Below are 12,742 nucleotides of genomic sequence, written 5' to 3' on the forward strand. Positions count from 1 at the left end.
GGGATGTATTGGGACTAATAAAAGTTACCTTATCTTATTGATAAATGGATAATATTGCAATTGTTGATTTGGAGATTAGCAATATTTGATATCGAGCAGATTGTTGTTGAACAGGCCGCAAAAAAATCAGTTTAAAACAAAAAATAGACAACAAACTCGCCATCTTTTAAGCAGGCTTTTAGGTAGAGCCCCGTATTCCCGTATTTTGGACGAGGTATTTTAAAACGTGGATGGGCATTTTCGAATCTAAAAGCTTTTAAGTAAAGTGGATAAGGTGATGTTGGTGCACATGTTTGTTAATTTAGCATTCAGTGTATCAATCTATCATTTATTGAATTGTAAATGTATTTATTGCTTGAAAATACCTTGAACAACGTGCACATGCAACGAATCACCTCTCAGATCTAACCTGTCACTTGACTTAGCTGTGCCCCCTGCTTGCCTCCATGGAGATAAGTTGCCATAGATAGCCACCAACTCGTCATATTAGGGGCGTGGTTTGCAGTGGACTTGTGCACTTTGTTGATTCACAGTTTTCTTCCCACTTTTAAGCTGTTTCTTGGTGAATTGTGTGTATTTAAAGCAATGCGAATTCACGTCACGTCACAACTCACATCTTCAAAGAGTTTGTTGACAAGACATTACCTCAGAAAAGTGAGCGCATGTTAAAATATCTGTAGATGTCAGAATACAGCAGGCGACGCTAGCATTGCTGTAGTATTCAGGCCGCAGCTGCCGTTTGCAATCTTTGACAAATTTGGGCTGTTGGACCATTTTATCCCTCTCTATTTGGTACAATATATATCCTCAAGTCAGTGTTTGCTCTTGTGGAACAGCGGGTGATAGAGCAGCTTTTCTGTATCTACTATATACCAGATTTGTTTTTATAGTCGAGCTTTAAAGAGTTTGGAGAAAATAATGAGAACAAATGGTAAATTAAAAAAAATATATGATGAATTAATCTGCATATTTTTTATAATCTGCACAATAATTATCTAAACCCAGAGTCTGTTGCGGAAAATGTTACTTTTTAAAAACACTTCAAACATCTTGACCCAATGTCGCTTCACAGATGGTACATTCTTAGCATGACACAACTCACGTCGTCTCTAACTAACACCTTTTCGCCAACTTAACAGAACAGTGTGTCGTCAAAGTAAACTTTAACTTAACTTTAACTTAATCACGAAGGCTAAACAGTTTGGAGTGTGGCTTCTTAATTTCCCATAGGAATTTCCCTCTTTTTTTAAACATTCTAGTCATTGATTTAAAAACATGGTGGGAGGAGAGGAAGAATTCATCCAAGTTGCTTGAAGCCGTCACCCCTGCTGGGACAATCTGGTTAGAGCGTTTGGGTTTGACTGGATCACTTCGACGCTAATGGCAATAGAGCTGAAATTCTAATGAGGCACGTCACATGAATACTAACAAGGTTCCAACACTTCCAGCTAAGAAAGGAGCAAGTATGTCTACAATTAAACAGAGTGCACAAATGAAACAGTTATTAATGAAGCCATAGAGTTGGAATCGCATCAAAATTTCGAAAATGTCAGAACATTTATTTATTTATTTTATTACCATTTTATCTTTTATATTTTTGGTTGTTGTATTTAGCTACTATTTATTGTTTTATTACAATTATGTGCACTGGTTTAGTTGATTTACTGTTCTTCTGTGCAGCACTTTTCAATTCTATAAACATTTCAGTATATAAAATGTTCTATATAATGGAAGAAAAGTTCTGTTTAACATATTACTAAAACTAATCATCCAATCAAGATGTAAACATTGCATAATTGTGGACACAATGTTTGCACGTCTTCGGTTAGTGGATACACATTGCTATTATTGAGTCGCTTCTTATACCAGACTAATTAAAACACTGTGGACTCAAAAGTACTTTTCTTCAGCACCGACACTACAGTCTGCTTAAAATACAGTTACAAAATGAACGCAGTCATGGCCTCCAGCAGGTTATGTATGATACAGAGCTTTGGTGTAGAAAAACCTTGGGAAAATATTTGCTTACACGGAGGAATAACCCCCACTGTATATGTCTGATGTATCTCTCAAACAAGCTCTCTTTAAATCATTTTCCAACCGCAGTCAGCAGGATTCTCCAGAACGAGAGGGACTATCACAATTCACTGGAGGTTTTCCTGTCTCCGCACCTCCCCCCCTAAACCAGTTTACCCGTTTAAGTGAGGAAACCTATGTGGGATACGATGAGGGCCTGTGTAGTGGTGGTAGCCCGGCTGATGCTACCAGAGACAGGAACAGATGCTCATCATTATCTGGTACAATAACAGCCGCAGTGCTCCTCGTGTCTGGGGAGGACCTTTTTTATTTGATGAGCCGTGGCCTGTGAGGCAGACTTCACTATGCCGGGGGATGCTAGAGAACACGTACAATACTAAATAAACTGAACACAATGGTTTAAATTGTGCATGTGAAGAACTCATGCCAAGTGGATGCAAAAAAAACTCATATGATTTGCTGAAGCCGTAATCACAATTCATGCAGTTATTTTATTTACATATTTTTACACAAAGCCAGTTGTTTCTGAGAGGTCAGACTTATTTAGTCACTTTTACTTTACTTGTATTTACACTGTCATATCAATATTACACTGGCTGAGTCCACATGTCACTCACACAGAGCACTGAGAGCCAAAACGTGTCTGTGTTTGAGCTAAATTTAACAGAAAAATACTGAATGGCAGTGTGATCAAAATAGCAGCTCGTCACAACGGTGAGATCATAATTCTATTTCATGGCCATATCGCCCAGCCCTAATGCTAAGAATAAATAAAACATAAATATAAATGAATATATGAAAGAAATATAATTCACAAAAATACAGATGCCATCACGGTTTTATAACGATGCAATATGTACTTGTGATGTTAATACTTTACATGGGATTTTCCACAATATGCTATTATTATATATATATTTTCCATCTAGTGTTTTTTGTTTTATGGTTTTATTTCTCAAAAGTACCTTAAAAACATGCGGTCTCACTGTGAGCAGGCTCACCTTTCCACAGATCTGACCTGTTCATAATGCAATAGTGTGGAACATTCTACTCAAATTCATTCATTGGATTCAGGAAGTTGATTATTCCCTAATTTGAAGGATTTTGTGAGGACTGCATAAGGCCGTTGCTATACCGATGTAACCCTCAACCAGAAACATTTATAGTGCACCTTTAACATGATTAAACTAGTATTTTGAGGATGTTTTTATAATGAATAAATGATGTGTTCTAATGCAGACAGGATGAAAAAGCCGCTCATGATTCCTGCTTTGCAAATGTGGCTACTTCACATTCATTCCGTGGCTCTGGTATTTGATATTGATGCAGAGAATGGCCCAAGCAGCGTTGCATTGTGGGGGTCTCCTGGGCTAGCGATCCGTGCAGCAGGGCACACTCTATCCATCACGATCTTCCATACGAGGAACTAGAAAAAGCTTTGGAGCCAGAGGGCAGGGGTGTATCTACAACCAGGTGATAGATTTACTGCAGTGATTTCTTTGTTCGAACCCTGCCTTAAAAGCTTCTCTTTACGCAGGGTTTGCCCAAGCAGGAAGGCAAATGATGTGATCCACACAGCTTCTGCACCTTACCTCACATCGACCTGCCAGCGTGATGGAAACCCATGTAGGGGTCTCGAGCTCGCGCCCACGTAACTCGTTCTAAAAATTCACAGGCCGTGTCACAAGGGCAACGGAGTCATACCGCATCCACGTTACTTATGCCGGCTGACTCGATTTGTCTTCCAATCTCTCTGGACGACTACATTTTTCTTTTGATTTCTTAAACACACGTATTTTTCATTACGGATGGATGCCTGAGGAGATTGGCTCTGCCCCTGATCTTGAGACTCGGGGAACAATATGTGCTGTTCGGCCACTGGAGCGGTCCGGCTGAGAAACTACCTTCTGCGCTGAAGCAATCACAGGGGCAGGTAGTAGTATGTAGTGTTCTGTTTTGTATTCAGTTGTACAAGTTGTTCTGTACGGCAACATATTTCTTACTTAAGCTTGGGAAATCCCATTAACAAATCTTTTTATGATCCGTCACAGCAACAAAAAGAAAACATTTAAATCTTTGCTGACCCTTGTGGCTGGCGTTAGCAATTCAATTTTGTAATGCCAAAAATCACAACAGCAGTGGCCTCGAAGAGCGACAGCAAAAAAACAGATTACTGTATTTTCGGGACAATAAGTCGCACCCTTTTTCATAGTTTTTCACAATCGCATGTTGATTCTTTTCACACTGACAACCGCAAGAGGAAGGCGCTAGGCTCTAAGCAACACAGAAGAAGAATCTGCACTTCCTCTACCTTCTGAGTTTGTGGAGTTGTTTAGAAGTGACACAGAGGAAGAAGAATTCAATGGATTTAGTGATTTGAGGTAAAACTGATGCTTTGGTAAACTTGTTAGCATGTTCTTTATGCTATAGTTATCTGAATAACTGTTAATATGTTACGTTAACATACCAGACACTTACCACAGTTCTGTCTGTGCCTCATGTAGCTGGAGGTTCATCATGTTCTCTAATCTGTTTTTATTTTAAATTGCATTTCAAGATTAAATGTCTGTTCTTGGTCTTGAATTTTATCAAATAAATTTCCCCCAAAAATGTGACTTATACTCCGGTGCGACTTATAGTCCGGAAAATATGGTAAAAAATGTGGATAGGAAATGTTTTAGTATCGTAAGTGTTTTAAACTTGTATCTCGTATTTGTACATTGTGGGATTTACAAAGTTGCTGATGTACATAGAACACTGCTTGTCTAAGACTGACAAGTACTAAATATTCTGAAATGTTAATTTTACTTGAATAAATAAAATAAAAACTTAGCAAAATGTCACAAAACAGATGGCACATTGTCAGCGTGGGCCCATTAGTTTTATCCTTTTTTCTACAATAAAAACAAAAGCAAACAGAACAAACAGGGCAGGACGAGAGAAAAGAAATGTTCTACTTCATTACAACTTAATTACCAGTACTACTAACTTAACCCCTCTAAGGAGCCCGCGTACTACCAGGGGGTACACACGTCACAGTTTGAGATCAACTGCATGAGGCTTTTCTGTTCATCGTGTTTTTAATCGTCTCTTTTTTATCATTTTTAACAGTTTCAGAACAACAACAATAGCAATAATATAAATGTGATAGTTTTGAAACATGTATAAAGCGGTGCACGTATACTATCACGACGTCAACCCTCAGACACCTCAAAGAGCCGCTCCCAGCAAGGCGGCCGCAGAGCCAATCCAATTAAAATGCATAAATCTGCCTTTTCCGGCTCCCAGCGCTGGCCTTTGAGTCATGAAATACAGCCAGAGCGGGGCAGGGAGGGTGGTGGCCCCTTACTGAAGGTTCACCTCTGCTATGCAACAGGATTTATGAAGTGCATGGCGATACGGGGAGTGCAGCGAGGCGTATGAATCAGAGCTGCAGGCTAAATTTGTCACATTTAAAAAGGGCTGGGGACACACGAAGGGGAGACGACATTCAGCAGATGCAACTAACGTCATCGTACAATAATATGATAGCGTGCCAGTGGACAGCTCCTACGGCAGTCAGTATATATTCTTTGAAGACACACATATATAAATCGACTATTCCACACCAAAGCAACCTTGACTGTCCTTTCGTTTCCCGTTTTTTTCTCGGAGACGCTGTCAGCGCAAGCGATGTTCTTCGAAGACAGTGATGAATGTTAGCCAAATATCACCGACATCAACTTGCGGGAAATGCAGATTTACACTTACTACAAGCCTTCGGGGACTAAAGAGGCTCTTCCCTGCAGTTTTAATGTCTCTCTAGGGCCTCTCTTCAACCACATCCACTGCCTAAATGATGGTCACAAGACGGAAGCAACAGAAGGACTATATTTCTTGAACTTGTACTTGTCCTTTAGCTATATTTGAAAAGATTTCTCTCTCAATCCTACTGCCCTCTGGCGATCTTGAATAAAGGGAAATGACTCAATAAGGAGCCCCGGGAGGTCAAATGAGCGCCGGCCGTTCAGCAATGTGGAAAATACGCTTTGAACTATTTCTTGATGAAATAGTGGACGTAAGTAATTTGCCAGCGTGGGATTCTTGCATCAACAAAGGGGTCAAGGAAAAGTGGTTTGGATTACAGTTATTATCGTTTTCTGAATAACTGTGTGAAATCAGTCATAAAAGCAATAAAACATGAATAATCAGTTACATCTTTTACAGTAGGAACAGTGATAATCTAATATTCTTAAAAACAGTGATACATACATATATACAAGTCCTGATCAGAGGCTTTCTATTTGTGTGGTTGATTCTCAATCGTTCAATTAAAGGTGCACGGTGTAACTTTTCAAGTGTTCCGCAGTTTGACAAGGGTTTTTCAAGGTGAATCAGAAAAAACACCCAAAAGGTAATACAGTAAATGCAAGACAGGTTGTTAGTACAGAGGAATATTCAGCGCAGTAACATGTTCATGAAGCAGGTAGAGGACCCATAAAAAAGATAACTTTTCTCATTGGGTTTTCCCTGTATAAATAAATAAAATGAATGAATAAATACAGACTCTAAAACACACATAAAAAAGCCCTTTTAATAGATCTAAGACAGGGACATTAATAAATCAAAATGTCATCAATAATATATTTCATTCATAAATATTCTCTATCTAGAAGCCTTCAGTCACCATATTTCAACATGTATTTAGTTGATAAAGCAATTAAAAAGTCATTTTACAGTAGAAAGCATTGTTTGACAAGCCGACCACAAAAATAACCGTTAGTGACAGCCTTATTGCCAGTACAAACCTTCAAAACTACTCTCACATACACAAGGGTCAAACCAGAAAACTAAATTATTCAAAAATCATCATCACAGGATCCAATGCCTTCAATCACAGAAATGCATTTGATTCCAATACTTTCTACGTTCACTTAATCACAATATGCCCTGTGGTTTAGTACTGGGACATCCTCCAGTCAAATCTATCCATCTTCTCTTCAGCAAAGTCACTTCAAAGTCTCTACGATAGCACCGTTTGTGATCATTTTAATGTAGAACAGACCAATAATCTCTCACTCACAGCCGCTGATTCCAAGTTTTAATTTGTTTATGCGGCCGACGGCGACTCCAGCTATGAGCCCTTTTCATTTCGAGTTCAAAATAAGAATCAAGAATGGGAGACGTGTGACTTCAAATGCCCTTGTTAAAGTTCAAATCGCACCACCTGAATTACTCTTGTTTCCAAAGTCAGAAATATCAGAAAAATACGATCCAAAGCTCTGGACACATTTGGCTATTTGTTTTAATCACGTCTCTATAACATGCAGATCGCAAATCATTCAGCAACAGAATCCAAAAATAATTAATCCCAATGAGAGGTGTCTTTGGAGTTTTTCCCTCTGTTCTGTCGGCATTGCATACACTTCGTTTGTGCTCTAACTGCAGGCATATGGCAGATGTGGCAGATTCACCTCGTTTCAACTCACAAATCATTAACATTAACAAGTGCTTCTAGAAAACAGGAAGATTTGCCCCTCATTTTGAAATATATGGTTATAAAATGAATTATTAGTACTTAAAAACATTATTATTAGTATTTTTTTGAATAAAAGTACTCAATATAAGTGCTCAATTTAGTCACAAAAGTACAGATAAAGGTGCAAAAAAATACTCACGTAAAAGTAAAGGTAGCATGTACAACAATTTAAAAAGTTTTGAAGTACCTGTTTGAAAATGTACTAAACTAGCTATATATTGCTCAAAAATAAATGTTTTTCAGAGTATTGGTTTTGATAAAGAACTGTGCAGACTTTCGATTCATCTAGTGAATTGTATGTATTTTTTTTTTTTTGCTTGAAGTTCGCGTTTGAACTTATTTTAACCTTTATGCAGAATGTTCACTTGAACTAAACGCTCAGCAAAAGAGCTTAAAATCCTTTGAAGTTGTGCGTGTGTGTATATATACACGCATATTACTTATACAGTAAGTAAAAAACCACAAGAAGCACGCAGTGTATAGTTTTTTTGCTTTTCCTGCTGTGGTTCTTTAAAGATAAAGAAGAAAAACAAACTACATATGACTTTTTGTCTTATTGCTTTATGATTCTTGTGTAACTTAGATAATACGAGTCAGGTTTCAATAATACAAATCTGGTGTAGTGAGAGTAATGAGTGATAATGCAGACTGGAGTGGAGGTATGCCCTGTTGCCATGGAGACACAAGATGGTCAATATATGTGTCCTTCTTTCGCTGACATCACGCTCTCCAGCTTTGCCACAATTTTGTTATATGGCAAGTGCAAGAGCTGACAAGTAAAATGCTTTTAATAATTTTAATAACGTCACAACAAGGCCGGATGTTACTCATGTGCAGTGAAGGATACTTTGAAAATGTATTTACTTACGGAATACTGAATACAATTATATTTGAGGAGGTAATCTGTTATGTGGTCCCATCAGAGCATTGTATTCTGAACACTGTCCCATTGAGTGTGATAATATTATAGTGTAAAACGACTGCATGGGATTAAAACAGCTTTATGTTCGTTATGTTATGTTATGTTAGTTGTTGTTGTAGTATTTATTAATTAGCAAATTAGAAAATTAGGAAAAATTGCACATTCACTCCCAACAAGAGGGATGTTTTCGAATCAATACTTTGATATATATATATATATATATATATATATATATATATATATATATATATATATATATATATATATATAATTACCACAATGTATTCTTTTGATTTAAGGAAAGTAACTGTATTCTGCATATCACCAAATGAAAGTCAGTAACTGTACCAGAATTACTCATTAATATGTATTTTCTGTACTTCCCAACACTGCTCACATGTGGTCGAGTGGTTGTCAGTCACCCAACACTTAACTTATTATTCATCCATTTATTAAATTGTCTCTTATGATAAATTGTATGTTTGCTTTTATCGGTTACATGACTTTTGGCGCCCGCTTCACTGTCAGTTTTTCCCGACAGCGTCTTTCCCGACCTCTCCCTAAAACTCCCCCTGGCATTTATTCAAAATCATTCCGACAGTCACAGCTCTTGTTTGACATTGTTTTGGCGAATGCATCTCTGAACGGTTGGCATGGTTGCAGCAAACAAGGCAGTTCAATTCCAAGCTCTATTACTACTGCAACTGCTGCTCATAGGTTAGTTACCGTATTTTCCGGACTATAAGTCGCACCGGAGAATAAGTCGCACCAGCCAAAAAATGCATAATAGAGAAGAAAAAAACATATAGAAGTTGCACTGGAGAATGAAATGTGGTTGCAAGTGTGAAAATAACAAATAATATCACATATAAGTCGCACCGGAGTATAAGTCGCACCAGCGAAACAATGCATAATAGAGAAGGGAAAAAAAGAGAGGAAATATATATATATATATATATATATATATATAAGTTGCACTGGAGTATGAAATAAGGTTGCAAGTGTGAAAATAACAAATACAATCACATAGTCGCTCCGGAGTATAAGTATATAAGTATGAATATAAGTATAAGTTGCACCACGGCCAAAACTATGAAAAAAGGTGCAACTTATATACGGTAGTTACTTTCACTACTCACTCTGCTCCATCTACCACTATTAAGTGTTTTTTTCTTTCAGTAGGCTACATCTAACACACTAGTAACAGACAGAACACTACTACAGGTGCCAATATACACTAGAAACACGCTGTCCGTTACTTTTACAGGACAAAAAACGGCATCAAGCACAATGTTAGAACTACTTTGACAAAATACTCCTTTTTCCCCTCCTGATACTTTGCCTCGATTGGATGAAGGCTGCCATTATCCGCCGCCCATTGTGGACACAGCGCTACGCCTTTCCAAGAACTCAGCGGGGTCGGAAGTCACACGGGCAAAATGCAACGCCAAAAAGAATGAGAAGAAAACCCGACAACTTTCCTTTTGTCAATCCAAAAGAAAATGATTCAAAAAATGTGACTGTTGCATGCTTTCAACAGACTGTATTGAGAATGTCCAACAGAGGAATTTAGTGGTTTGGTGGAGTGGGGCCAAGTGAGACGTCTTGGAGTGATTTTCCTCCCTCTTGTTCGATGGAGGCTATCGAGAGACAGATGCCACGGCAGATAGGGAGAAGTGGCCGGCGCCGTCAGCACTAAGCTCCTCAAACTTCTACAGAAATAATGAAGCCGTCTGTCACCATCTGAAGGAGCAACTTCTCGTCCAGTATTTCTCCGAGCCTTTCAAAAGCACTATTTGTAACATATTCTCAGCCAATTGCTATTTAGTAGTTATTCTCGCGTAGAAATAGGTCTTTGACGATTTTGTTAATTATGATCACCAATATGGTATGAGCCAGTGCATGAAAGAGGCGTGTGAAGTTGGTTTGGGATTCATATACAATAGTCGGAGAACGTTTTTTTTTTGTTTTTTGGCTGATTTTTGCCAAAACTCCTGAATAAAATGTCCCCGTAGATTAAAAATGAAGCTGTTTTTTGAACACTTTAGAGTTCAAACAAATGGCTGGGGCCCTTAATGTGAGTGGTAACAACATGCACAGAAGAAAATCAGATTTCAAACCCTCCCTAGATTTATTTTTGATAAATAGGAGGAGTAAAGATGCTGTTGGAAGATATGGACTGGAAGACAGAGAGATTGAGCAATTGTTGGGCTTTGACAATTCCCATTTCAAAAGCATAATCACTAAAATGAGATTTAGGGAGTTTTTTTAGTCCAATTTATTTTATTTGTGGGTTTAGTGACTGATCCTGAGTCCAGCCAGAATGGGTATGTTGGGTAATGGGTATGCCCAGGAGCTTGATCGCTTTCTTTGAATGGAGGACAGATTGAAATAAATTAAATGGCACTGTTTATGTCGATAATGTTATATGTCTGGTGCCAATAAAAAGGGGACCAGACATATAATATTGCATCTCTAGTGCCACCTATTTAATAAATAAACTACCCAATAAAGCTTCAAATATGCTCAATATCATGCTTAAGCACACTTCTGTTTTTGTTTTTTGAGTAGAATCTAGGGCTAATAACATTTCTATTGCATATACCCCTGTGGTTTTCATATGTCCAACTAAAGTGTGTACTTGCAAAGTCAGCTACTTTAATCTTCAATGGATTTGGAAGTGTAGCACTGGGAGGGCTGAAAATCTCAAATAATTACACTGAACTATGACTCAGAGCACTTTCCACCAACTTCAGACGGTTGCATAAGGTGAGATATTGTAGGGGAAAAATCCAGTTGTATCGTCAGGACTCTGTTTTTAGGGAAACAAAATGACTTTTTAAAGTTTCGGCTCTCATCCAAGAGTCATTTTCAATCTGCAAATCTTTGTTCTCTACAGAGACGAGCCCAGACGATACAACAGATTTTTTTATCCAATGGAGCACTCCTGGACGAATGAGGTGAGATAGACAGAACACATTTTAAATTTCACTTTTCTCCTTTCAAGACCTCTTAGTCTTGTTAGAATAAAATTTAAGATTGAAAAGAAGACATTGTCCAGACTTACTTTGACGTCAACATGAGCCATCAGAACAGCGAAGTTGGTGAGGTGGGTGCACGAGCAGGTGGTGTGCGTCCGATTGGTCCCCAGTAATCTGCAGTCCTGTGTGGACCAGAATCCAGTCATGGTTTTCTTTGAGTAACTCCAGAAGGAACAGTTGGGGTTGAAGTTCTCCTCTGAATGCTGTAAGGATCGGCAAACAAAGGAACAATGAAACATATATACAGTCCTGGAAGTAAAGTAGAGGTGCTGGGGATGGATGGACCTCACCAAAGCTTTGTATTGCAGTTATATGTATATTCAGAACTCTTTTTGTTCAGGGTATGCAAATTTAGCCACATAGCATTATATCTTACATTTGATTGTTGCACTGGTTCACAACAAAAACAAACATATACATACCGTATTTTTCAGACTACAAGTCGCAGCTTTTTTCATAGTTTTGGCCGGGATGCAACTTATACTTATATTTATACTTTTGTACTTATACTTAGTCCGGAGCAACTTATATGTGATATTATTTGTCATTTTCACACTTTCACACTTTTTTTCTTCTCTATTATGCATTTTTTGGTGCGACTTATACTCCGGTGCGACTTATAGTCCGGAAAATACAGAATATATTTAATTTAGTTGTGTGCTGTCAAAGTGGCAAAAGTACTATTAAAACATTTCTAAAGTATTGATAAATGATAATCAAGAAATGCATTCGAGAATACAGTAGAATCTAGACGGGGTCACTAGTTTTAGCTATGAACTGTGGTTAGAGTATTACTAGTACTAGCATTCAATAGTGCCATGAAGTAATCGAGGTATTTGCAAAGTTACAGTGCAGATAATTTGAACAACTTCATGACTTTCAACATCTTACAGACAAACTACTAACTCAATGTCAGCAAAGTCATTACATTCTAGACATTACTCCAGTTCTGTATGCATGCGTCGCAGGTGGCTTCATTTATGCAGCACCCATGCTACTTTTCAAACACTTTGCCTGACCTTGGTCTTTAACTTCCACTGTTTGACAATGGCCTGCCTTGGCGTTTAATGCGCGCCACCTCCGTTGCCTCCCCGCTTGTTCTTTTGCCATTTTTATTTAAGGCATCCGCACGCTACGGACCCGGCGCGGTGACACATAACCGCTGATAAATAGATACATCAAACCCCCATTCCTCTTGAGCCCAATCCCTTTGTTGGTTGGAAA

The 12,742-nt window shown here is 38.2% G+C and overlaps 1 protein-coding gene across 1 annotated transcript in view; it reads right to left on the reverse strand.

Moving 5' to 3' along the window:
* LOC140371956 (adhesion G protein-coupled receptor L3) overlaps positions 1 to 12,742 on the reverse strand; it is a 271,947-nt gene that overhangs the window by 42,701 nt on the left and 216,504 nt on the right. The window contains exon 13 of the mRNA XM_072459197.1: positions 11,545 to 11,721. Coding sequence (XP_072315298.1) covers positions 11,545 to 11,721 — 177 coding nt within the window. The remainder of the gene's footprint in view (positions 1 to 11,544; positions 11,722 to 12,742) is intronic.

The sequence above is a fragment of the Eucyclogobius newberryi genome, unplaced genomic scaffold (genome assembly GCF_026437365.1).
Source record: "Eucyclogobius newberryi isolate DKJ021-1_F unplaced genomic scaffold, fEucNew1.0.hap1 SCAF_22, whole genome shotgun sequence".
NCBI classification, from domain to species: domain Eukaryota; kingdom Metazoa; phylum Chordata; class Actinopteri; order Gobiiformes; family Gobiidae; genus Eucyclogobius; species Eucyclogobius newberryi.